General features: G+C 44.1%; 1 protein-coding gene across 4 annotated transcripts in view; it reads right to left on the bottom strand.

Moving 5' to 3' along the window:
* Positions 1-6,266: 6,266 nt before the first annotated feature.
* Positions 6,267-27,339, bottom strand: part of NFATC1 (nuclear factor of activated T cells 1) — a 116,294-nt gene continuing 95,221 nt past the window's right edge. For all 4 annotated transcript variants that reach the window (XM_063325765.1, XM_063325767.1, XM_063325769.1 and 1 more), the window contains one exon: positions 6,267-8,811. In XM_063325765.1, coding sequence (XP_063181835.1) covers positions 8,762-8,811 — 50 coding nt within the window. In that variant the 3' untranslated portion in view covers positions 6,267-8,761. The remainder of the gene's footprint in view (positions 8,812-27,339) is intronic.

Here is a 27,339-nt window from a genome sequence, read left to right as displayed (position 1 = left end):
TTACGTGCAGTCAGCCCTTCCAAGCCCATTAAAGAAAGGCCCAAAGAGACTAAAATCTTGATTTCTTGGATCAAAAAAATCCCCAGGGGTTTTGATCAAGTACCATGCCAGCTGCTGGGACCATGCTGGTTCTGCAGCAAGCTCAGCAGCTCTCAGCAGCGTGTCCACGGGAGCCAGCGGCAGGAGATGTCCCGTGCAGCAGGAGGCAAGCATGGGTACTCTCCTGCTCTTCTGAGAAGTGCCCTCAAACTGGGGACGCCTGACCAAGGTAGCCACAAGAGTCCAGATAAAGCACTAGCGTGTAAAACCACAAACCCCAGGGCCAGGCTGCCTTTCGACTGGAGCGGTTCAGACACATTAAGCTGATAAAGATCTGCCTAGAAATAAAAGGCCTCTCTGTGTTTTCCATCACCCGGCAGAGCCGGCGTGAACGATACTCTGCAAGACCGTGCTGTAATCTGCATGGGGACTGAAGTGCATCAGCAGACGGCGTATGGTGTGTTTGTTATCCTACACTTCACAACCCTGGCTGCGGGGAAAGGAAATATTGGGGGTTTAGGTCAACTGCTGGACCAGTAGGTAGCCATGATAAACGGTGTGCTGTCACTGTGCTTGACCACCGCTCTAGAGCTCAGATAGCACACTTGAGTCACCAGAAATGCGCACACTTCGGCCACAAAAACATTTTAGGGACACACTGTGTTATATAAGAATTTATTTGACATTATTAGTCAATCAAACGCTCAGTTTAACTCGTTAGACCTATAAAGCTCATACAGGCCCTGTACATGTGAATGAAAAACGTAACCACCATTTTCCCTTATTATTTTTAGCAACAAGTTTTACTTCTCTACTTATCTTTTGGTACACCCATGTATTTTAGAAGGGGTTGGGTAGACTAAAATTTTTTGACTGGAGCTTTTATTACGCTCTTTATGACGTGGTGACCTGCTTCACTGACACGTCCTGCTAATGCAGTAGTTCCCAGCCTTCTTGGTTGCTGGCAGCAATAGCAAGGGGTTAATCTGATAAAGGCAGCATCCCTCCCCGCAAGCTGGGATGCCTGCTGGAGACGCCCTGGCACCCTGTGCCTGCGAGCATTGCCAGAGATCTCCGGAGCCTGCTACCTTACATCGAAGCAAGACGGTCGTTGCTACGGAATGATCACTTGGGTGTTCAAGCGATCATCTGCAGTGAAGGTGGCCCTAGATATGGGCCAGCTACGTCACTGCTGTGGTTCAGGGGGCAGGTAGCATTGGGAGGAGAGCAGCACCTGGCTTCCGTCCCGTCTCGCACCCCTGTGCTCGTGCTCTGCGGGTTAAACCCTGAAACTACTGACTTTCTAAATTGTAAGCGAGAGCTTTCTTGTTCGACGCTCTTGAAATAGACTTTCTAAAGTGTCGACGGCAGCGTGCACTGCAGGGAAAACTGAACCAGAAACACCTACGCTGACCTGTGTCTTCATGTCGATGCTCAGGTTGTCATTTGCATGGCTGTGGTCAGCGGGAGGCATGTGAGCGGCTGCACCAGAGCACCCCGAAAACATCCGGTGCAGGCTGCTCCCAGCGGCACTTCCCTGCTGAAAGGGCGGTTTTGCTCCCGAAGACAAGGAGGGACAGGGAAGCGGTGCTGGGGTTCCCCCCCACGGCTCCTCTGCCCAGACCACTCTGTTCAGTTGGAAAGTTAAAGAGAAAAGAAGACAAGTTTTCATACGCCCACCTGCACAGACTCATCCCGGGAGTCAGGCAGAGTTCGCTCCCTCCCACACACCACTGTTGCTGTGCAGCCTTGGAGCCCCTTCACTCCTGTACCCTCCGTGCTGCTGGATGGAGAACCCTCCATAAACCTGCTTTAATTGCTCTGACCAGCACCTGCCAGAAGGAGGGTGATGGACGGTCTCCCTGGGGCACGTCCCAGGGTCACGCTGGCACAGGAGTTTTTTCCACAGGTGTGCTGAATTGTGGCTGTTCTCAGCCCTTTGCTGGGCCAGGCCCACACTCGCCTCCAGCTGGGGCAGCACGGCCAGGACCCCATGGGCTGGGCTGCAGGGGGTCTCCTCTCCCTGCCCGGCCCACGACGTCACGGGGAGGGAAAGGCCCATGGCTCCTGCTGCCTTGCTTGGCAACCAGGTTAATGCCATGTGGTGCTTCTCCTCCTCCCCTCTGCCTCACTCGCTCTTCACCCCCCAACACATGGGGGGTTTTTGCGCAACACCATGACCACCACTAAGGTATGGGGTTGCCAAAGATTTGTCACAAGGCATGGTGGGGGACGAAGCCTTGTTGAGGGCAGGGCAGGGAGCTGCTGTGGGTCAGAGCAAGAGGCTTGGTGCCTCTTCCCTGTCCAGCAGCGGGAGCGGGGATCGCTCGGCTGGTGAAGTCCTTCATGAGGTCCCTTGAGCTAAAGCTCTTGTAGCACCAGTGATGAGCCCTGTCCCCTCTGCACATGCAGCCGGTGTCAGCCTCTCACTGCAGGGTACTCGTCAAGGAGCTTGCCGCTGGACAGGAGCCATCCCGGTATGCCGGAGGGGCAGACGGGTTTAAAGCCAGTGGAGTGGCTGCCTGTGCATGGGTTAGGTGGAAAGCACAGGAGTAACTAACTCATTCAATATGCCAAAAGGTGTGTGCTCAATTTAGTGTCATCATTCAACTAGGGCCAATCTGGTTTATAGGATAAAATATACAAGAAGCTTACGGTAAAAAAAAAAAGAGAAAAGAAGAGATTGCCAGGAGGATGAGAGCAGTGGGCTGGATCAGCTCAGCCCCGGCAGGAGCCCTGGAAGGGGGCCAGGGAAGCAGGAAAGATCCATGAGGAGTTTCCTGCAAAGAAAGCATTCAAGAAATTGGGCAGGGGCAAGTATGCGTGTGACGCCTGTGTGGCTCTGCTTGGGTGGAGGGGGAGCCATTGTCTGGGAAAAAAGCCCAGCCTGGAGATTTGGAGGGGGGTGAGGGGGAAAGAAGGTGCAGTTTAGATCAGCCTGACCCAAAATAATATGTGGTTTGTATTTTCTAAGCAGAAAATTACAAAAATAAAAAAAGTAAGTAGAGCAAAAGATTTCACGTTGGAGGAAATGTCATTTTTCCTATTAAAATCCAAGACAAACCATACCAGAAAACCCCCAAACTTTGCAGTTAAAAAAAATCCTGCCAAGCACTGAAAAATTTTCTGGTGAGGCCCAGAGGTCTCTGCTGTGTCCCAGTACCATGAAACTGGTGTCACTGGAGTGTCCCCCAGGGGGATGAGAACAACACCGCACTGAATTTTGAGACCCTTCACTGTGGGTGTTCTTGGAGATTTCACGCCCCAGGATCCGGTTTGTAAATGTCACCAGTGCAAGGCCTAAAAATGCATCTGAAAACGCAGAATCTGTTCTCCCGGGACCTCCTGGTGTGGCAGACAACCAGCCTCTCAGCCGGCGAGTCCCCACGCCCTGTCCCGACTAGTCTGATGGCTGCTGGGCGAGAGATAGTCCTGGATCAGGCAGAAACCCCTGTGGGGAAGCCAAGAGAGTGAAGCCAGTGGAGGGGAACACACAGTCAACTCAGGCACCAAGGGCTTGCTTACGAACACCTTCAGCATCATGAGCACGTGGTGGCCCCAGCAGGGATAGCGATGGTGGAAGGAGATGCCTGTAACAGCTGGGTGTGGTGCACGACCGCCCGGCTGGGCGGCTGCTCCTGCTGCAGCACCTATGGACCCATGAAGTCGAAATCAAGACAGTTAACTGGCCGTCGGGCTGGGAGTAAACCCTGGGATGTCAGTGTTTGTTCCATGTTATTTTCGACCCAAAAGCCCTCTGTCAGCAGTGCTGGAAACAGGCTGGGTACAGGAGCTGCGGGTGCGAAACTAATTCAGAAGAGGTGCTGGAAATTGATATTCAGAAGAGGTGCTGGAAACTGATGCTGACGGCATTTTTGGAAACTCTTTCCCCGAGCTGAAAAAAAAAAAAAAGGGATTTCCTTAAAACGACTGAAAATGAATTTGCCACATCTGCAAAGAGTGGCTTGTGGGCTGCCTGTCCCTGAAAGCAGCTGAGGAATTGCTACAGTCAGCAACTTTTCAGTTTAAATGACAAAAGCTAACGCGCCCACGGGCAATGGCAAGTGCCAGGTACACTACCAGTTGCCTTAAATCCTGAAAATGCAACTACTTGAATTGTTAAAGCTCCACGAGTTTGCACAGTCCAAAAATACAGTCTCTTTGGCCAAAAAAAAGCTGGTTTTGGAATCAAGAACGGCTTGTAATTAAAGCCAACAGTATGAGACTCTGTAACTGATCTGGTCTGAACAAATTATTTGTCTACCTGAAAAGAAGACAATCAAAACCTTTTTATTTTTTTGGAAAGAGGCTCAAAGAAGAAAAACATTAACTTGCTGAGAAAGAGGAAGCAATACGGGCAAATTAAAACAGGCAGACACTTGACCTGTGTATTGGGCAAGCGTGTGCAAAGGTGGAGAAGATGGGACTCGCTTTAGTTCAATGAACACTCCAATCACTGCTTATAACATAAAATTAGACCATTTGTTTAAAAAAGAGCTACAGAAACCAAGAAGATCTTATGCCATTGACCTTAACACTCCTCTGTAATATACTTGATGAGAGGGATTTTGTTTTATTTTTACTGAGACAAATTCAACAGATTTACAGTGATGAATGCAATAAAATTACACATGCGGTGAAGGAAAGCTTAGCTTCAAGGCAGTACAGCTTTGTCCAAGAAACTTAACTCCTTGAAATTTGCCATTTTCAGCTGGAAAGGAAAAATCTCAAAGGCGTGACTCCAGCAAGGCTATTTAGTCAAACAGTACCAGATGGGGGTGTGGGATTCACCTTTTGCTTTGGTTATGAATGAAAGTAGTCAGCTAGGAGATTGCTAAAGGCTATTTTTGCCTAAAGAAGTCTGGTCAAGATGTGGTTAATGTAGCCATGCTCAGGTCTGCTGTGCTTTGAGGAGGGGATGTATGGAATTGAGAGGGAAAGGAAGCTTGGAGGAAGCCAGGTAACACAATGACCGAGGTATATTGCCTGTATGAATTCAGTTTGTGACCAGACATCTTGCTTTGGTACAAAATGATGCCACGGTCTCTGGGAGACACAGGGAATTTGTGACTGAGTTTTCAGTATCTTCCTTTTTCCAGGAACCTCACCAACTCCTCACGCCGTCCACACAAAGAGTAAATATCACTATCTCCACCCGGCAGACAGAGAAGCAGAGAGAGAGCATTTTGACTGACGTCTCCAGAGCTGGGCCATACCTGGGTTTTACTGAGCTTTGAGCATCTGCCTCTCCTTAAATTGCGAGGGGTTCGGTAGCAGCCCCAGGGAAGCCAGGTGTGACACAGCGAGCTGGTTGTGTCACCCTGTGCTCACAGGAAGACAAACCCAAGGCAGAGAAAGGTTCTTCATTCAACAAAGGCTTAAATGCTTATTTGTGGCTCCTTCTTCAGGAGGAATTTTTGAAACACGTTTACATGCTTACCTACATCCGGACCGCTGTGGTAGGCATGCTGTGGTGCTTATATAGTTCATAACTTGTCTTTGGTCTAGAAGAATTGAAGAAGCTTGGGTTTTCCCAGCGTTTCTGTATGATTTGGCCCGTCAGGTGTCACGTGTCGGTACATACAAATTCGCCACCTGCTGAGGTGACTAGAAACCCAGACCCGCGTTCAGCCCAGCGTGGACTAAGCTGACACCCTCCCGTTGCCCCTTCTCTCCTTCAGGGCGGAGCAGCGGGGGGGATTCGGGGAGCAGGACCCATCATACAGATCAGATCCATCACACAATCTGCAGCTCGTGGGAAGCCGTCCCCTCCTGCTGGCCTGTGGGCAGCCCTCCCCGCACAGGGCTACGAAAGCCTCCAACCTAACAAAAATGTCTCTTGTACCCACTGCACCGAAGACCACAGATCCAAAGCCTACCCTTAGCAACCCACGCATCTCAGAAACAGTTCCAGGGAGAGCAAAAGAAACTGTTGTCCAAACAATATATACAGATGCAAGTACTTTGTTGCATGATTAATAGAGGTAGTTTGTTTCACCACTTAAAATTTAACCAGAGGGCTCTTTTTAATAGTCAGAATCATCCCTGGCACAAGTCTTTTTGAACATACCTATAAGGACTACGCTCTAAGTTCAGAGCGTTGTGGCTTTTTGGTTTTGCTTTGTTTTCAAAAAGGGTCGATGAAAACCATTTTCATAAACTGACAGCAACAACCATAACACACATACAAAAACAAGATAGCAGTCTCATACGGGAAGTATTTCTGCTTTCGTTTTTATTTTACGAATACATGTACAAGAGATGCATAATCTTCCATTATCCATGCTTAAAAGTAACAGGTTGTTGTCTGGGTTTTGTTTTTTTTTTTCCAAAATAGCTTCAAGAGGAAAATAAAAATAAGGATGAAGGAGGTGCAAATATTCAAACCATACAGTTGAAAACCTTGCTAAAATTACTGCTGAAATGTGGAGGGTGTGTCTATGTGTATCGCCCTGTATCGTAAAAGCTTCACCCAAGGTATTTATGCATAGGAATAAAAAAATGCTTTGGCATAACCAGAGACTCCTCCATGCACACTTTGATGACATTTCTGAAATACTGAGAGAATAAAATCTGAGCATTATATCATATATCATTTTCTCTCCTTGGCAGCAATGTCTTTAAATGCAGGGGGGAAATAAAGAAGAGTCTGTTGACAAGAGACTTTACTTCCATACTAAGATGGTTAAATTAGCAGGATGCAGCAGGATGCAAACAGCTTCAAATAGAAGAGATGGAGATATATATTTTTATATATGTATATAATGTAAAAATGCTTATTTTATATGAGAAAGGAAGATTTGTCAAGATAACATAAAATGAACCACTCTAAGACTAGCTTCCAGCAAAACATTTTGCTTTATTGGATCTATTTTCTAGCTACAAGTCAAGCTGACATCTGTCAGGCTTTTTAACTTTTCATATGGCAGTCTATAAGAAATGTTTCATGCAACGTCTACAATGCTAAATACAGGGTAAATAACTGGGATTAAACAGGTGAGGAATAACAGACTACTGTAAGGACCAATAACAGCGTATTATGTACATATAGCCATATTATATTCTCATGTCTTCACAGTAATGTGCAAATGTGAAAAATATGGCTTTCATTTTTTTCTAAAGAAAGTAAGACGTAATTATACAGAATAACGTTTTAAAACGCTTAGGAGGATTTCACCTTTTTGTGAAACCTGTTCAATCTTCATTGCATTAGGGTGAAGGAGCCACCCCAGCACGGAGGCGTAGTTCAGGTGTATTTCCAGAAGGGGGCACAGATTCCTAAGGCACAATATTAATGTTAAACATTTTTAATTTAAGTCATGCTATTTTAGTTTAGTTTTACTTTTTTTTTTGGTTATATGAAATAATAGGTTGTTGCTAGTTATAGAATAAGCAGTTGATTGTAAAAAATACAATGTTAAAGGCTACACTACATGCCTACCTGTAGCTCCAGAAACATTAGCTAATCTGAAAACACACTATACAGCGCTGCATATTAAACCTTTGTGGTTTTTTGGTAATATTCTTTTTCATACATGTAGCAGAGAGTTATAAGGCTTCTGCGGAATAATAACATTATAACTGAACAAATATTTTACACTCTTCCATAATGGTATTTACAGTTACTATAACTCATATTTTGTCATTTGGTAAATAACATGTATCTTGTATGCATCCTTCTTGCCTATCTAAAGTGCTTGCTTAACTGCATGAGGAAAGAAAATGCATACCTGCTTTAGGTGCAACAAACCCTCAAAAGAAGTAGCTGAAATATTTGATGTGGATCTGAAATGCATTCTCAGAAATTGAAATTATTGCTAAATTCAGTGCCCTCACTAGGCAATCATCTATATTATTTGTCATATATAAATATATGCATATATACTAGTATGTATGTACATGCATACACATTCATCTATCATGTAAAAGATAGATTTCAATTTTTTGTCCATCAACCTTTTTTGTTTTGTGCTATTCAACTCACTTGTGCTATGACTGAAGCCAGATTAAAATCAAAATCTTAACATGCTACTACTAACAACCCTATGATTCATTAGCACGTAATAAAGACAATATGCAAAAGAAAGCTGCGATGATGACAAATCAGGAGGCTTTTGAAATGCACTGCGCATAAGGCAATAGGCTGTACATTACAGCGGACGAAAAGCTGAAGAAATTCTGGAATTCATAAACGCATCTTACTGGAGTAGGGATTGCTCTCCCTACACTGCTGCAGAGTCCTATGCTTTTTTCCAACATGACTCTCCAGAATGCAAGCTCTACAGTTGCTGCACCTACCGACTTTTAATGGTAACAAATTCAAAGCTTATTAAAAATGCCCTGATGCCACGACCTGGTAAAATAAGGCACTTCCAGGGCTGTATTCCAGCGGTGCCATGCCAAAAAGATCAGCACTGGGCAGAAGCACTCAGATTTTGCTGAGTTTCCTAGTTTTGTCCCATGAAACGCACCGTCTCGCAGCATACTCCCTCCTCTTCCTTTTGAGATGATTTTCTTTAAAGAAGCCGTTTCATCAGTTGAAGTTGAGGAGCTACTTCTTTGTAAGCAAGAGGTAAATCTTCAGTTCCTGACATTCAGTAAGGTGGAAGATCAGAGTGGTACCAGGCAACGTCTTCAGTTTATTCGGTATCTCTCTACTTGAGCTGACACGCCAGCCAAGTCAAAACTGTGGGTAGATTTCATACTAGGCCCGTATTGAAAGCTATGAATGCACATTGGTACTGGAAAGGTCATTCCTTATAATTTCATTTACTGCAAAAAAAGAGAAGACAAGAGAAAACAAATTGATTAGCACCCCACTGCTGCGGGTGGGTCTCTTCAGCACACAGACTCTTCAGCCCCCCAGACTTGCATCCGTTCCTTGACAGCTTCCGTACCGCTCTGAACAGTCAGCGCAGCATCACGAGACAGCTTGTACAGGCTGATCACAGTGCAAAACAGCAGGGATTAACCAAGGTTATTAACATGCTAAATAAGGTGTAAAACCAAGCATCACAAGGACAGCAGCATCCTGGATCCTCGTCTGCATCAAACATACTTAATATTTCAATTCAGTTACCGATAAAACATTTCATTTGCTCTAGAACTGGCTTGGAAATGTAAGCAGAGAGAACCACAGGAAATCTTAGAATAATCCACCCCTTCCGTAAAAAGAGCTGTTTGGAAAGTATGTTAGCCACAGTAGGTACTGACGGCAGAACGCTGCCAGCCACTGAACCTGGGTATGTGCAGCTGCAATGCCTAGACGGAATACAGCTTCACGTGCTGATTTTTTCCACTGTGGGATGATATTAGGGGAGGAAAAAAAAAGTAGAAGAGAAGAAACTGCTGCATGCTGGCCCATTCCCCGGAACTGGTAACACATGTAAATATATACCCTCTTTTCATGGTGACCAACACACGTGGACATGCAATCTCTGCTCCTATCTGCACAGACAGATGGGAGGGACGAGCAAGTTAAAACCCTTGGCAAGAGTCAGAGGAAAGAATAAACAAGGTTCTCTATCTCAGCATCAGCCAGTCAGACTGCATCTCCACTGATAAAGTGTTGTTTTCTTTATTCACGAGTCTTCTTTCATTCTTTTCCCCCTCCCCTGCAGATCATCAAGCAATACAGTTTCCCACACTCCAATTATGTCCATTTATCAGCTTGTGATTTTTGGCAGATGGACAGGAAATGACTGAACCTGGCAAAGGCCATCTACAGTGGACTACACAACATCCCTTTTATTTCCACCCCACCTCCCTGCAGCAACTGCCACCACCTGATTTACATGAAGCTAGATAAAATGCCACCAGTAGGGCTATCACCGCTTCTGAGTTTTTCCCTAACATTGCTGGGAGTGGGAAACACATGCTCACGTCATGGAAGCACCACGGAAAAGCCCGCATTTTCCTTTCCTTGTGGGCTGCTGTTCCCGGCCATTCAGATAACTTCACGTGTTTACTGGAAAAGACCAAGCCTGTCTAAATCCAACTTCCTGAAGCAATTAGTTGGTTGGTTAGGGGGTTTTTATTATTTTTTTTTTCTGCAGACCTATTGCCCATTTAGTAACTGCAGCACATGAATCAGTCAGGATTTGTGTCATGGGTCCCGGCCACCGAAACCACTTCTACCAATGGATACGCACACCATACTTCAGAAAGGAAGTACCAGTTGTATTTGTAACTACCTGTTTTTGGCAGCAAAACAAGAGCAGTATGGAAAAATGAGATGTGAAGACAAAGCAGTTCTTTCTCTTAAGACTGCCATGGAGTTCATCTTTAATATTACCAAACAGCGGAAACACATTCAAGCAGCAAGCCCTGCTCTGTGGCAAAGACTGCCCTGCATGCATCTGAACACAGCCAGAAGTCCTGCCCCGTTTACATGCTGCAAGACTCCAGACAGCTTTTGGGACCAAGTCTCTGCCTTGAATGCAAACAGCCCACTTCTTCTGTGGGATGACTTTTCCATGATGCTTTTGTAAAGATAGTTTTTTTGATAAACTTCTCAAAGCAGCGTTGGGTATGCAGCAAAACCACAGAGTGATATCTTGGTGTTGAGCGTGACAATGAAAACAAATACTCATATGGGCCAGACACTGTCACAGTTTTGCTAACTTTCCCTCCAAGTTTCTGTTACATCAAATAAAATTAAGATGCTACTCAAGGCAATCGTCGGTCTTTGTACAGTTAGTTAGTGCTTAGAAACATTAAGTGATGTACAGTGCTTCTGTAAAATGTGAACACAAGTATCACTGGTATTTCACAGATGGGGACAGGGAGGTGGAAAAGTGAAGGAGCTCCCCATCTCAGTCAGGATTGGCTCTCAGGTATCTCGAATCTCAGAATAATGTTACAGCACATGCTGAGGTACTCTTGCTTGATTCATTCAGTAAAACTTTCAAAAGCAACATCCCCAAGCCCACCAGACTGTTCTTTCCCCTATTAAAGCATTTTGTGAAAGTATTTGGGAGGCAACCTGATGACATGAGGGTCTGAGAGCCAAAGGTCCATCTCCAAAAAATCGGCTTAGGCACTCAGAGGCTGTCCTTTCCAGCCACACTAGGTACCCTTAGTTGAATCCTCTGTCACTCACGCACTGTAGGACACGTGGCTTAACCTAGAGATGACGTGACTTTTACGTTCATCTAGTAGCCCACCTGCCTTGGCTCAGCCCATAAGACCACCACGGTCCTTCGGTCACACTCTCTCCAGCTCCCAGCAGCCAAACCAACCTGGCCCCAGGGGAAATCACTTGTAATTTTGTTACCAACTCCAGCAGGATAGAGATTAGACCTTTAGCTTTAGTGCTCATTTTTATTACATGTTACTTCCTTAACAGAGGTGGACTTCTGCTACCTTGCTGGGTGGCAGTCAAGTCTGGTGTCCTCCCGTAACAACATCTGACAGCTCTCCAGCAACAGTCAGTAGACAATGTCAGTGTGGACTCGGGAGACAACCGAATTTCAACCAAAGCACACCCTTCGCCACCGGATCTCATAACCAAATGGGGCCAAAAACGCCAAGAGGATGTTAAACATCTCTCTCATCCATGCTGGCCCACGGACAGCGTGGCTCAGACACTGGTCTCTTTATCTCACTGACGCTTGTTCCCCTTTACCCACCGCAGGGTCAAAAATGCAAAAATTCCCAAGAACGCAGTGGAAAAAACCTACAGAGAAGGACAAGGGTGCACACAGAAGGCCCAGGTGGGGCAAGAAGTGATCCGGCAAAGCAGCCAATGTTGTAGAGGCAGACAGCTAGCAGAGAGCACTAAACACGAGAGCCGAAAGGGGAAGTGTGCTGAGCACGGGCTTTCCCGCGCTGCCCGCCGAGGCACCTGAGGCTGGAAGGAAAACCCTCCAGCGGGTGGGAACGAGGGGAAACTAGGCGGCAAGCACATGTGAAGCGTGCTGGGTGACGCTCGCTGGGTTCCGCTAGAAGGATGTTCCCTGCCACCTCCACCTGCATCGCCTAGCACTCCCACGAAGACACTCCTCTCTCCCTCCAGGTCTGAGAAACAGATATTGAGGGAAAACTTGTTGGGGGGAAAATGCAGCTTTCGGTCAGTCAAAATGACATGAAAATACGGACTACATTTCCCAAATAATCTTAAATGTCTTTAGCATCAATATTTTTTATTTCAAATTTCTGGAAAATTTGCTTCTTTTAATACTCCACAACATATTAATGTGTTTGTTGCATGCTAGGAAATGTTTTATTTTGGATCAAATTGAATGTTTGGAATGTTTGGGTTTTTTTTTTTTCTTTTGGAAACAAAACATCAAATATTCTTATTGTAGGTTGGCCCAAGATTATCCTTCCCAATAGCAAATCAAAAATTCTGTTACTGAAGTACAGCTCTGGAAGCATCCTGTATGTCCGTCCATACCAGTGTTGCACCTACGACAACAGCCAATTCTTTGGGAAACAGCATAGGAACCAGGCACACCTCCAGTTATGCTTTCTGTAGTACACCTTTACTCTGCTGGAGGGCTTTGTGAGCAAGAGGAGGTCTGCATCCTTGTTTCTAGTGAACTTCAATGAATTTTCTTCCATGAAGTTTTCCAATAACCTTCTGAATCTGTTCTGGCCTTCACGGCTTCCTGCAGCAACAGGTTCCACAGTTTAAGGATGCGCTGGTTGAAAAAGTACTTTTTTTTGTTTAAAATTTGGTTCTTGATAATTTAATTAATGTGTTGTGTGAACGAGCTGCTTGTTCCCTGTTCACCATCTCCTCTGCCATCCATCCCACTCCTTCCCTTTGGTATCCTCAGGATTCCACTCGGTCCTGTAGGACAGCTGCAGAACTCCCCAGAGAGGTCAGTTATACTGCTTACGCAGAGAATATAATTGGTATTTTTCTCTTAGTTCCCACCTTTCTAACAAAATATTTATTATCTACTTGTGGGGAGTCAGCTGGTTGCTGTCTTGAATGCTCAAGTTTTGGCTTACAAACCTGTTACTACAAGAGGGTTGTGTGTACTCCACAGAACAGCAGTATTCTGTGCAAGCACTATTTTGGCCTGGATTTGAGTTTCATTCCTAAAGCAAATGCTGGCCTTTGATTCCACTGCTGCTTGGATACGCATCCATTCACGTCCATAGTACCATTCCAGAAGTAGCTGTGTTTTGAAAGAGCACAACATTTTTTAAAGAAAGGTTGCAAAGGCTTTACACTAATTTTTAAAACAACATACCCTGAGTACTCAAAAAGACCCATTTTATAGACAGAAGAGATGAGACTCGAAGAATTACCTGGCTTGCTGGAGGCTCTACATACAGCTTAGCAGCAGATCTGGAATAGCACGCAAAATGTTTAATTTTTTGATGTCTAGATTAGCACAACACTTCCCTTAAAGCAACAGGTTGATCCCTATCAGATCAAACAGCTCAGTACAATGATTTACAGCACCTTTGTCATCAATTTTTTTTCTCTGTTTTTCTGCTGGCTTTGGGGAGGAGGGCCACTGTCGCTTTTATAGCTAACACCTACAGTTCCCCACAATGCCTTCCCTCAACTGGTATTTTCCATTGTCATGTTCAGCTTTTCCACTGATAGAAAGTAAAAAAAAATAATAGTGCTGAGAAATGCAGGTAACACGTGACCTCTCTACCTGTCAAGGCGTCTGAAAGAGGAACCTTTCCTTTGCTAAACAGCAGATGCCACAGTAGCAGGATGTGGTGAGCTGTTATACCACATTTTAGTTTAATAAGGAGGTTTTTCTTCTTGTATTTAATTTTGCTTTAAAATGCCCTTGCAATGGAAATTTTTGCTTTACTAATTAGCAAAATCAGTGTTTTACCGATGCAACATTTTGGGTTCCTGCACGGAACAGGACAACCAGATATATCTGAACAAATGTGGGTTCCATATATAGATGTGAACTTCATAGGAAATGGAATATTTTTAACATTTGGTGGTTGTATATGGATTCCATGAACTGGCAAAACTTTAAATTTCTGTAAACTTCTGCTTTCCTTCTATCTGATTACTAACATGGATAACATTGTGGCCTTTTGTTCTAATAAAATACCTGTTCCTCTTAGACAAAGTCCTGCCTTCCAGCGCAGATATTAATCCCACTCAGATCAAAGAACGTACAGCATCAGTGGTGCGGGGAGTGGGGAACAGTAACACGCAGGGGGTTTCCACAACTGGTGAGCTCTTTAGGGCTACAAGTAGAAGAGTTTGGAAGACTTCATACTCCTAAAGGTGAACGTTCCCAAGAGTCTGAAAAAATGGCAGGTGAGGCGAGAGCTATAGCCAAACCCAAAATTATGAAGTCTACAGTTCTGGGATGCCATGATGGCACTTGGAAAACATATCCCATCTCAGTTCACTTTGTTAGCAGTAACACTGAGGCTCCAGTTTCTCTCTGGATTAAGCTGCTGCCTCTTCACACATCGCACACCGAATCTGCAGAAGTCAACTTCCACTGACTTCTAACCACTTCAGCAGCGGCCCAGAGAGGTGTGTACAAGGAGACCGAGTAGCAGAGCTGTGGGCTGCGTTTGCTCTTGTGCCCCTTTCCAGCTGCACGCTTCTCTTTCACAAGTGAGCTCTGCGGCTCTCCACTGCACTCTTTTTTAAGGGGTGTGACGGAGTTGAAGTAAAAGGGCACCGAGAGGTTTTGCGCAGAGCTGATACCTTGTGAATCACTCGACATGTACGTATCCCTGCTCCTGCATCAGCAGTGACAGCATCAGCTCCGTTCCTTCAGGATGGTTTTTGGTTTCCTTATCAATAGGAAGAGCAACATGGCAAGTCTCAAGACATCTTGGCCTTCGGGGTCACATCAAGCTTTTTTCCACAGCTGACTAACCAAACTTTGCTTGTTACTTCACGTCCACCTGTGACCGCTAGGGACCATCATCTCTATGATGGACCAGAACCAAAGCAGGAGGTTCAGATGCCGTAATGCTCTCTCACCGAAAAGGAACAAAAGCAACCTGCTCTGACTGGTGCATGTGTCATGGAAAATACAAGTAATACCAGCTGCATCTTTCAAGCTATATATCTGAAAAGCCTGTGTGACATTACGCTTGGATTATGCCGTGACCAGACAATAATGCTTCATCTTTCAGATGAGTGTAACTGCCCAAGCAATGCAGTTGCTTGGACACCATGTTTGGACACCATGTTTGGACCATGTTTGACACTGGTCAAACTGCACGGCTAGGTGTCACGTTTGAGCAACCTTCGGAAAAGAGCAGCAGCACTGAAAGCAAAACTGCCTCAGTTTGGTTCCTCATTTTTTCCTTCCAGCAGAATTCACTAGCTCAGGTCAAGCCTTATGATGGTACAACTACAGTGACTGCCAGGTTGGGGATCTCTCCACATACCTCATTACACAGCGCAGACGTACCCCTAAGTGCTCTGAAGTTCCATGGTCAGCAACAGCTCACTGATCACAAGCATCGTGGAATGGGGACTGTGTCTTCCACTCCACTGGGTACAGCTCTGACCACACTATCCCTGTTCGGCAGATGAACAGGGATATGGAAACATAACTCTGTAGTGAGTCTGTGAGTTTGATGCTGACACCACACTACCTGTAGCAATGCTTCACAGTATGACGTTCACTTTGCTGTCTATAATTACTGCCTTTGGATTTTCCACCAGCGATGCCATATCTTGCTCCATCAGGCTCCTGTGCTCTCATATGCCCTTCATTTCAGATGAAATGACACATATTAGCATCACTGAAGAGGAATACCAAGACACAAATGAATGCAGAGGAAGCAGAAGTACAGGAGGGAAAAACGTTTTCCCTTATGTCCATGTACGGATTTTATTTAAAGAGAAAAATGGCCAAATATAACCACATATACAGCAAGTAAAGAAAGAAAGCTCCTGGTATACACTCCATCACATGAGTAAAATCCTACAGTTTTTATCAGGGTACCTACTTCCTCACTACTGATAAGCAGCACTCCTTTATGACATATGAAAGCTGCAACAAACGACATAGAATTATTATTTCAATCACTGAAAAAAACAGGGCTGTCTTAGAGAAATTCTTTTTCAAAGCTAGCAAGTATTGTCCTGTGAATAAAAAAAATAATCAGAAAATAGTGATACAAATTCCTGAGGTGCCAGCCTGTAATGCGAAACTATAGATCACATTAAAGCTTACTGAATTAAAACCCAAACAAAACAAGTCTTGTGAAGCAATGGAAAATATAACTTCACACGTTCCATAAAGAAGTCAGATCTTGTATTACCTCAGGTGTCCTGGATGTGTTTAAACCTTAAACTTATTTTTATCTGTTCAATCATAATAAGCCACCACCACAGGGCATGCTATTTTTGGAGACAGTGAATAGGACAGTGGAGCAAGTGAGTGACAACAAGTAGCAGGTTTTAATAAAACATGATCCTCCCATACGAACGTCAGCTTGGCACGATGGATGGTATTGTTGTGCATGACAGCCACTAACATGGAATCATTTTTCTACCTGCTCTATCCTCTGCCTTATTTAAGTCAACAACAGCAAATAACACAAAATCTCCCACAGCGGCTGCGCTGCGGAGGGCTAATGGGAAAGGTTCCTTGCTGTAGTGCGATGACAGCACCGTGTGGCAGTAACTTAACTGGGGCTCTTGACTAGGTGCCCAGACTAAATGAGTCCCATCCTATCGCACCATAACTCCTGGGTTTGGATTTTTTTCATCCCTCCCATATGTAACCCTGGGAACGCGCTGTGTCTCTTGCTCTGCAAACACTTAGGGATGAATTCCCTGGCTGCTGGGAATTAGTGAAGGAATCAGCAAAGCCAGGGTGACTCCCAACACACTAGGGTCTAAACTTTAGCTCGTTTTTACTTTCGGTCTGAGGGTGGCTGCATTCAACCCGGTTTACCTTTTATACCAAAGAATCAGAGAGTCAACAGAATTTTCAGTAGCCCTCACTGAGGCCAACCTTGGCTGGAGCGGCTGGGGTTTGGGCTGCGCAGAGGCTGCAGGATCTGCCCCGGTATGATGCAAGCCACGTTTGACACACACATACACACACGTGTGAGGGTAGGGCTGGGCAACAGACAAATAAACCACATTTTAACCAAAATTATGTGTTTACGTTCCTAAGGGCATCTGTAAGGGAAACAAAACAGACATATTTTATGTTTTACACAAAATTTCCACATGACAGAAGAACTACGCAAATGCTACCCTAAGGTAGCCAAAACCCAAGGTCAGTACTGCTGGAAGCTTTGTGGGTACCAGTCAGGAAGGACTAAGGAAGAGCATGCATCACTTTGCTGGAGACAACAGAAATTTGCTCCCACCATAAGAAATACAGTAATACAAGCTGATTCTAGCCATCAGTTTTTCTTTTCAGTCTAGCGCCCAACAGTAAAATAGTGCTGTCAGACCCCAGCATTCAAAACTCATGAATCGTGCCCTGAAGCATGACGAGAGTGGATTCAAAACCGAAACAAATTTAAAGCAATTCTGCATTTGCGTATTTTTTAGCCTCTAGACGTCCCTGGCAATATTTATTAAACCCTGAATCTAACAGATAGGAAGCTTCCTTTTTTCCTTTTTACGCTCGTATTTCTGATTGAATCCCACAAGGTTTGCTGTACCTCACAACTGGAAGTTTACCGCAGTGTGGGCAACACTTAGGATGCGACACTCTCAAAGTGTTTGCCTACAAGAGCAAGGCTAAAGCCCACCACATGCCCCAAAGGGCTGGCAGCTCCTGAAGCTTACAGGGAGTGGATGGGAGCCAGGGAGTGGGTCTGGACCACGCTGCAAAGTTTTGAGCCCAATGATGGAGGATGCTACCTGGGGACCTTCTGCCCTGCCAAAGGAGCATCCCATTCGTAGGCATCCAGCCCAGCACGAGCGATTTCTGCCAGCCTTTTGGACCTCACATGGCAATCTGTATCAGGCCAGACCTTTCCACATAACACCAGGCAGCGTTTCTCCACATGCTGGAAAAGTGACAGATTAGCTTTAGGGAAAATATTTCTGGGGGTACAGGAGGAAAAAGGGGAGCAAGAGAGGATCCATAATCTCTCTGACTTACTGATTTCAGGGTTTAGAAAAAGCCAAATAAGACTGATTTTCTCTATCGATTATACAATTATTAATCTTTTTAGAAGCTTTTCCAACATTGCACATAATGAGCAATTCATCAAAGCATATTAGGTGCCACAGAAGTTGCATTCAATATAAAGGGGTCATTAAGTTTCTTGTAATTGCACATTACTGAAGCTTTTGTTAGTTCTAAATCAGATCAATGGGATGTGCACGTATGCTCTTTAATTGACTTTATGTAATAATAGTGTGGCCCCTAGTGATCATCTGGAATCCTCCAAAATGAGCCACCTTGTGCTGTTGTTTGTAAAAAAAACAGCTCATGTGCAGCTGGGCATAACAAATAAAGCAAAGAAATAACGAATGGAAGGAAGGAAGAAGCACCGTGGGTCACACAGGAGTATTTCTGAGTACCCTTTTCTTTCCACAGCAGAGAATGGCCAAGAGACTCAGCTCTTCTTCCACTCAACCAGCCTCAGACCAGTCCGATGGACTTCCATAGGAGTAACGCTGGGCCTCAACACTAAAGGTGTCCTAGAGATAAATTAAAACAGGATCTATCTGATCTTTTTCTGAGCAAGGAGGATTTTTTTTTGTTTTTTAACTGGACCCTGCTTGCCCTATTATCATCACAATCATCAACACCTCTTTCCTTCACAGCCCTTTTCATCAGCAAACCTCAAAGTGCGTGCTAAACAGAAAAAAAATCAATGTTACTATGCACATCATCTAGCAAAGACACACGGAGGCAGGGACAACACTGGGATGCTGCTGCGTATACAATGCATGATGTGCCTATGTGCTGCTTTGAGGGGCAACCGCTGTTGGGCCACGTTCCCACCCAGGCTGTGGTGAAGGCTGAGCTTTGTTTGCTAACCCTTAATTCACGGGGGTTTTGCTCAGGCAGATAAAATGATGGCCATGAGATGACTCAGCGAGCAGCCACAGGCTGCTTGATGGAAAAGAAAGGCTGCGTGGGGCTAATAAAATTTTTAATGTGTTTGATAAGGGAAAAGAAATCCACCTATGAGCCTGCGGGGGGCTAGGCTGGGAAAGGTCGTGATAGCTGGGGGAAATCCTTAGGTGATGAAACACGGCTGCTAATCTTCAGCAGTGGGCACAGAAGCAGGGCTAGCTCTGGGAATCTGCACTGGTGGCGACAAATAGCCTGCCAAAAAAAATGATGCAGGCAAATCGTCATGCGATGAATTTGCTTGTGGCACGATGACCTGGCCACTACCATAATGCGAGCTGTATGTAATGCCACAGGATTTTATTTTAACCACGGCAGCATCTGTTGCTGAAGAACGCTGTAGTTCAATGAGGAATGCATGTCCCCTCTGCCACAGCTCCTTGGAGAAGAGCACTGGCAGTGGTTAATGATACTCTTGTGTTGGTTTTGCACCAACTAACTACACAAGGTGAAGACCTTTTAATGACAAAACTCCCATCCAGTTTGGCTGGGAAGGTTTGATCCAAAGGCTGATTTAGTGGAGCCACACTGGAGACATATCAATGCAAGCTGGGCCATGGTGAGGAAACCACGAGCTGGGCGTTATTAGGTGCTCTGCCCAGCACAGAAGACATGGGCAAACCACCGCATCCAGACAGTTGCTGGACTCCAGTACTCCTTGGATGCTGAAACTGCCTATAGCAAGCATCTCAAATTAGAGCAGCTGGAAGAATACTCTTATTTGTACATGGTGCCAGTGCAACAAAGCTGCAAACATGGCAAAATGTCTTTTCCTCTTTTCCCCTCTCCCACATGCTGTGTTAAGCTGCAGAACGGCTCCTTAGGCTGGACTGACAGAGCAATAGAAAAAACACCAGATATGGCTGCAAAAATTCAGTAAGAATCACAGTCGGCCTCCCAGGGAAGAAGAAACCTTCTCCCTTGCAGCTCAATGCTTGACACAAGAACTGTGCTGAAGCTCAGTGATCTCCACTAGAGAGGAAATTTATTCTGCCCCAAGAACGAAGCATGGCAAACCTGCAGCCAGCACTACAGAACTAGGAAAAAGGCACTTGAGAAATGCAGGCGTACAACACTCATCTCTCAAGCACACTTAAGGACCTGGAATTTTATTCAAAATGTTTGCATTACGTTTTCCAAACAACCACTCACAATGTGCGACGGACTTCTTTTCTGCCTCTCTTTGAGTACTTGGACTCCAAAACCTCACTTCTTGATAGCTGAGAAATGACAGGGTGCTTCCATGGCCTGGGCTGTGATCTGGCAGCCCATCCAAACTCCAGCAGGAATTTGGCCTGCACTTTGAGAGGTGCTCCAGGCATCAAAATGAGTGGAAGAACTTCAACAGTAATTCAAGAGTAGCTTTAAAAAATTTATTAATGGTACAATGAAGAATGGCTGCTGACGTGAGATTCAGGCATTTCAGGTCAGCCAATTCGGATCAGGGGGTGAATGCACGGAGCCTAACACAGCAGCTTTGGAAAATCCACGCAACTACACATTGCTCAGCAGGACAGGCGGCTCCCCACTCCCCGGGGAGTTCAGCCAGAACATGCAGACCCCGGGACCTAGCTGTGGGCATGCAGATGTGCAACACCTGGCTCAATCTTCAGAAGCATCCTTGTGACAGGACGTATGAACACCACCCAGCAAGCATTCTCAGCTCTCACTGAAGACCCCGGGAACGCAACACTTTTCAGGTCTGGGGCTTTAAGAACATAAAGGACACTTCACTGATGCGATGAAAGAAAAAAAGTTAAGCACAACAAAGGTTTAGGTGAAAGGCTGCGCAAGCCGAGTATTGTTTGCTCCACACAACAGCCTTTCTCGTGCACCACACCTTTTGTAAAACACAGTTACATGAAACAAATTATTATCTCCAGTAGCTTCCGTCTACACACATTTCTGAAATACTTTCATTCCAAACTGTTTTGAGAGGAAACATCATAAAGAATGGAAACCTGGCAATTAATCAGATGGAAACCTCTGTTTCCATTTTATAGAATAGGAAAAAAAAAAAAAAGAGAATTATAAAAAGAATACCCAACATTAACTGCTAAGTAGGGAGATGAAAGATAAGCAAGGGCCAGTGGCTGGGAGCACTCGTGTGCTGCATGCATTTACCTGCATTTGGATGCGGTTCCGAAGGGTGGGTCAGACCCGTATTTGCTGTTCTTGTTCAAAACCACATAAACACCTAGTTAGGAACTGGGTTTTGACAGATGAAAATTCTATTTTCTTAAAAACTCCCAAAATAAATACCTTTAAAATTTTTTTCAAAGCATGGACGAAAGGCTCTTCTGGTCAAGACACAGAGCAAATATTTACAGGTGCTGGGGAGACACCATTTCCTCCCTTTAGGCTTCAACCTAGTGTCTGCCACATAATTTTATCCATTCAATGATTTTTTTTTCCAGACATCTGCCAAGAGGAAATAACTTTGCTGTATTGGGAGTCTGGGAATCCTAGAAAACAATCTTAAATCCATAAAATAATTGAAGTGCAGTTTTACTGAGCTGTTCAGTTCGATTCTGATTTTTATTACAATGTCAACAAGAGTTTAATTTGTTTTAAAGTTTAGGTTCTTAAATCTGAGTGATATACGGTAGTTTACAGCTTGCTGGCAACAGCTACTGTGGAAAAAAAAATGGAAAGTGCATATAAAGGCGGTTCTAAGTTTGACATTGTGAAAGCAGGGAGCAGTGCCAAGAGCAGCAAACAGCATGGCTTTCCCAATCCTGGCTGGCTTTAGGGACTGCTTGCTATTGACATCAGTCACTATGGGATACATTTCCCTGCTCTAACAAATCTCATCTGGAGCCTGTAATTAAAAAAGAAACGTCTCAAAGTGTAATTTCTTTCCCTAAAACATTTACAGATGTTAACTAGATTGCTAATGGTGTGAGATGTCTGTGGGCGGACATCTTCCTCCTTATCTGCTGTGTCAAAGAGGAAGATTTCTTTATTAAAACCAGTTCTAAAGGTAGTATCTTTTCCGTGTATGTCTTTGTGTATGGGGGTGGTGGTGTCTCTTTTTCTAAATCGCTTGCTGAACTGAAAGGTTTGGAGGTGTTTTTCTTTATCGTTTCTTCTTTTTTTCTTCTCTTTTAGAAGTCATCTCCAGAGTTAGCCTGATTTAAAAGGTATTCAAAGTGGCTAAAAATATCTTTGCTTAGCAGATTAAGAAGTATCCTGTCTGAGCTGTAAAATAATAATAATGATGATAATAATAGTAATAATAATAATAGTGATATAAGTTTCTTGCTCTAGTGACTTTCCGCCAGTACCTTTGGCTGGCGCCCTTTGCGAAGTGCTGCTAAAAGCATTTATGGGAGCCTGCCGGCCGGCCGGGTAAGCTGATCTACTTCAGGCGCACATCGGACACGAGAGGGGAGAGCGTAAAAATGGGATGAGCTTTTAGAAACGCACGTCCCCAGGGAAGCGACAGGGGGTTCCTTGGCTCTGCCTCCCCGGCGGCGTGGAAAGCCGTGCCCAGCCAAGCGCTGCCCGCCTCGCACAGTTGTGCCACGCATCTCCCGGGTACCCCACGGAAGGGGATGGCTGAAACTCTCCTTCCTGACACACGCAGCTCAGACACAGTTGTCAGGTTGGGCCTTTCCCCTTGCCAACACTCCCCCTCTCCCTTTTCTCTTTCTTTTTTTTTTTTTTGCAACCGGCTTGAGTTGGAGCAAAAGCCTGGGGTAAATCAGAGGAATTTCTAGATTTTTCTGAGTGCTGCAAGCTCTCGCTGTTTTCCGGTACCTACTTCCTGCCATATCTAAAATAACAGCAGCTGCAGGGGCCTGATAGAGAAGAGCTCCAGGGGACAAATTCTCACAAATGGGGTGGGAAGGAAAAAAAAAAAAGAAGAAAAAAAAAAAGACAGTTATTAGGGAGCCGATAACACACAGAGCCAGCATCAGATTCATTGTTGGAGTCAATAGTACCATAGGCTGTGGATGTTGTTGTCAGAAGAAAACAAATCCTGCAAAATGGCCATGGGAATGATAAGTCTCAATGTTCGCTGGGATAACAGAGGTAGCTTTACAGCACTTGTCCTATTGTATGGAGTATCATGCCTTGATTAGCTTATGTCTCCGAGGGCCAGATAAGCGAGGATGAATGTTCTGCCCTAGAAGCTTTCATGCTTTCTCTTTGTCATGGCTATCTATGGAGAGCTGCAACAGAAAGCTCTGCACACATAAAGAAGGGCCCCCACTTCGGAGAAAAACATTACAGAAAATGGAAAATTGTTGAAATTATCCCATTTTCCATGGAGAATGCACAGTGCAGTGTTGTCACTGTCTCATTACAGACCACACGAAAGAGTACAGCAACTCAAGAGGCCTCCAAAATGGCACAAAGGGACCTTACATACCTGTATGACGACTACTCCAGGAGGGAATTTTCTCATTCCTACTGGCATAAAGGGGGACAGAAATAGGCATGGTGCATTCACCCAAAATACACTTATTCACTATTCAGTGTGCAAGAACGCAGGGCTCCTTGAGATGCCGTTGGTCTAGGCCTTGTAACCAACACAAACATGGCTTTAAATACGAGCACACACAAACAACCAAAGTGAGGGTTCTTAAAACCCTGAAAAGTCAGTCACACTACATATACAATACAGACCGTATTTCAGATTATTGTACGTGCCATTAACTTTTACATATTAATGTAATACAATCTTTTACAGTTACTTTGGGAACTGTAAGTTGTGTCTGCAACAACTTTTGGGACCTTAAATTTTCACCCAGTATTAGATTTTCATACACTATTTTTTTTAACTTCTTTAAAGTGCATTAAGTGATAGGTTCTTGTGATTGTAAGTTGGTGCCTGATCCAAAGAGCACAAAAGACAACAGAAGAACTCCTATTCGCTTTAATGGGCTTTGCATCAAGTCGTTATTAACCACAGGCAGATACGTAAAGGTGGTCTACAAATGCACAAGCTACAGGTCTGATGGCTTGGCAGGAAAGAATCAGTCATTGCATTGTAAACACTCTATTTTGCTCATTATTACCTAAAGATTCTTTGAAATGTTTTAATGTTGATATGCCAGAAAGGCAAGTAGATCTGCTGCCTCATTTTGCCCGAATTTTGAAGCATACACAACTTCTTTGATGTCAGCAGACTTACTTCTGATTCCTGCCACTCACAGAGGACAACCACATTTCTGTGTTTACTTCAGCATGTTGGCTTTAATGCGTGTGTGTGCGGGTGGAGTTTGATCCTAGAGCCCTACCCGCTTTCTAGGCAATCGTGGAAAACCATACACAGGGTTTTAGTAGCATGTGGTTTTTCTTTTCTAGCTTCTAAACCATTTCTCTAGGCCTAAAAATCCTTGCTTTGCTTGAGTACACAGCTGAGCTGCCAATTTTTAATTGTTAGAACAAGATGATGTGAAGCTACTTGGTTCTCCCCATCCCCAGAAGAGGCTCCTTAAAACACGAATCATCTTTGGTTCGTGTCCAGGTAATAACAACTAGAATTACACAAAGTGGCCAAGTTTAGACAGACCAGACAATATTCTAGCCTGAACTCATAAAACCTAAACTAGTTAAAATATTTTTTTTTTTACAAAAGATCACCCTTGACAGGAGCGAATTTGTATTTTTGCAAAAGTAGTAGTTAGAAAATATGAGGTATCCCCTAATCCTGCTTTAAGCACTGTTATGGCTGTGCTGTATAACATATTCGTGTAGCCTAATACATTTATGGTAAACTGGTTAAGGAATTTGGGTGTGGGATTAATGAACTTTCCTTTCACACTAGACTAGATCGGATCACACAGAAGGAGATCAATCTGTCACGATTCTCAGCTTTTGTTCAAGAAAGGCGAGCATAGTGAAGGTCAGAGACAGACTAAAGAGCAGCACTGCAATTATTTACTGACATGAGACTGGAAAGAATATCACATAGCTACATGGAGCACAACTTGGACTTTAGACACATAGGAAAGAATGGTTCATTTTATGCCACTAATCATAGCCAAGGATTAAGATATTTTGGAAAAGCCCTATTATTTCTCATTCTGCAAACCAGGATTTCATTACGGGTAAATCATGAAATTTATGAAGTCCATTCATACAAATTAATTTCCTTTCCTGATTTCCATTGGCATGTGAGAAACAGATACATAATATAAATAAATGTCTCTAAAGGAAAAGAAAAAGATACACAGAAAGGTCTGCTTGTACTTAAAAGTGTGCAAAGCTTAAGTAAGGACGTAGCTAGAAGAACCGTCTGCAGCTAGATTTTTCGTTCTTAAATAAATGGCTTCAAGGTCTGAAGAGGTAGAAATCAGTACAGCTGCACTACATCTACATGGATCTATGCTGACGTACTCTAGTTGTCTGTATCACGAATAACTAAAGGTAAGTTCTCCCACGCTAAGATTTTCATTTTGCAGCAGCAATGTAAAATCTAGATGTCTTTTCCATATTATGAGAAATATTCCTACTTAGACATCTTAAAGGAGAATTCTTGCAAACATTTTAGTGTATGAAGGTGTGGGGTTTTCCCCCTGCAGTGGTGCTTTCCCTCAATGGAAGTTTTTCATATGAAATTTAAATCTGCCTTCAGACAACTTTTTGAACACCGACATTTTTCAGAAAATAAGTACAGGGAGGTGGTGGCCTGCATTGCTCACAGGACCGTGCACAACAGAAAGCATGATACAGCCTCGTCGATGTCACCAGCCCCTGCCAGCTCCTCCCTGAAACAAGGTTGCAACTGGCAGCAGAAAAATTACGTTGGTCGTTGCAGAAATCTAGATTTCATCATCAGAGAAACCATAAATAGAGCCACTGAAACACCAGGTATACGGCTGTCTGATCTCTAGCTGGCTGACCAAACATTTTTAGGGTCACAAGTCACGTGATCAGACACAGGCAGTCCTGTCTCCTGTCACCTTCCTCACCAAAATAAAAAAAGACAATAGGTTTGCTTAAAATTTCAAAAGCAGATTTTTTTTCTGAATATTCAACCAAAGAAATGGTCCATCCATTTGCAGATTTCTTGGAAGGAAATCTGGCATCTCTATCAAAAAGTCTGCGCACTCCTCATACTCTCCTCTGTGTTGAGTGCTTGAATCCGAAATATTCTTTACAACAACAAAGTCTACCCCACTGTTAGCCAATTGAACTGTTATACAAGGGCAGGCCCCGTTCCAGCAACCAGTTCATTGGGGCAGAAGGTGCAGTCAGCAGGGCAGAGGCTCTGGTACTAGGTCTTAGCAATCGTTAAAAAACTGGATCATATGGAAACATTTGCATTTTTTTGCTTCTCTGGTTTAAGCTGGTGATATTCCCCATAAAATTCTGCAGAAGGGAAGGTTTTAGAGAGGAGTTTTCTCTTTTAGTTGAGCAGATGATTTTTTTTTTAAAGTATCCGAGTGATTTTGGTCTGGAAACACTTACAAATTTTTGATGAGACACTATTCAGTCCAGGTGCTTTTCCCAAGTTAATATTAAACATAGCTTTGGAAACTTCAGCAGATGTTCTAATTTCTTCTAGTTCAAATTTTTTTTTTTGCCACTACTCTGCCTTTATTTAAATAGCTGACTCTAATTGATTCTTTAATACAGTGATTCATAATGTGTTGTGAATCTTCTGTTAATTTACTTGCGACTCTGTTATTATTTCCCCTGATTTAACACATCCTGTTTTAGAACATCCATCAAAGTTGATGGAAAAATTTTTCATGGCATTTGGATAATATCCTAAATGTAATTTGAATGCCATCTTTCGAAAGTTGCAAAGTAAGGGAATTTCCTGTTTTATTCTTCAATCGTATAAACTTGAAAACGAGCTTTTACAAATCCTTCTCTGCCTTACTCATTCTAGCACTTATTTTTTCTGGGTAATTTCTAATTGGGGAAGAGCCAAATGACAATATTTTCTGATTTTTCTCATTTTTATCGAATGTCCTGTTACACTGCAAAAGAAGGCTTAAAACTGATAGGAAAACTTCTCACTAAGTTCAGGTGACGTGACTGTATTTACTCAAAGAGCACTTCCCACCCCCTTCTTTTCTACCATATTCCTGAGGGTTCTTTGGGCTCCGTACAGGAGCTCTCTCCACCCAGCGGTAGCACTGAAATCCCTTCCTCGCTCCTTAGAAAACTTGGCAATAGAGCATGGAAATAACTCCCAGGGTTATTTGAGGGTCCTGCGCCAGTGGAGCCGGGCCACCGAAACCTCCACGCAGTGCAGCCATCTCACTGCAGATCAACACAGACAAACAGACGGGCTCCTCTGACTTGAGCT

Source organism: Chroicocephalus ridibundus, chromosome 2, assembly GCF_963924245.1.
Source record: "Chroicocephalus ridibundus chromosome 2, bChrRid1.1, whole genome shotgun sequence".
Lineage (NCBI taxonomy): Eukaryota > Metazoa > Chordata > Aves > Charadriiformes > Laridae > Chroicocephalus > Chroicocephalus ridibundus.
This window is presented reverse-complemented; position numbering and strand designations above follow the sequence as displayed.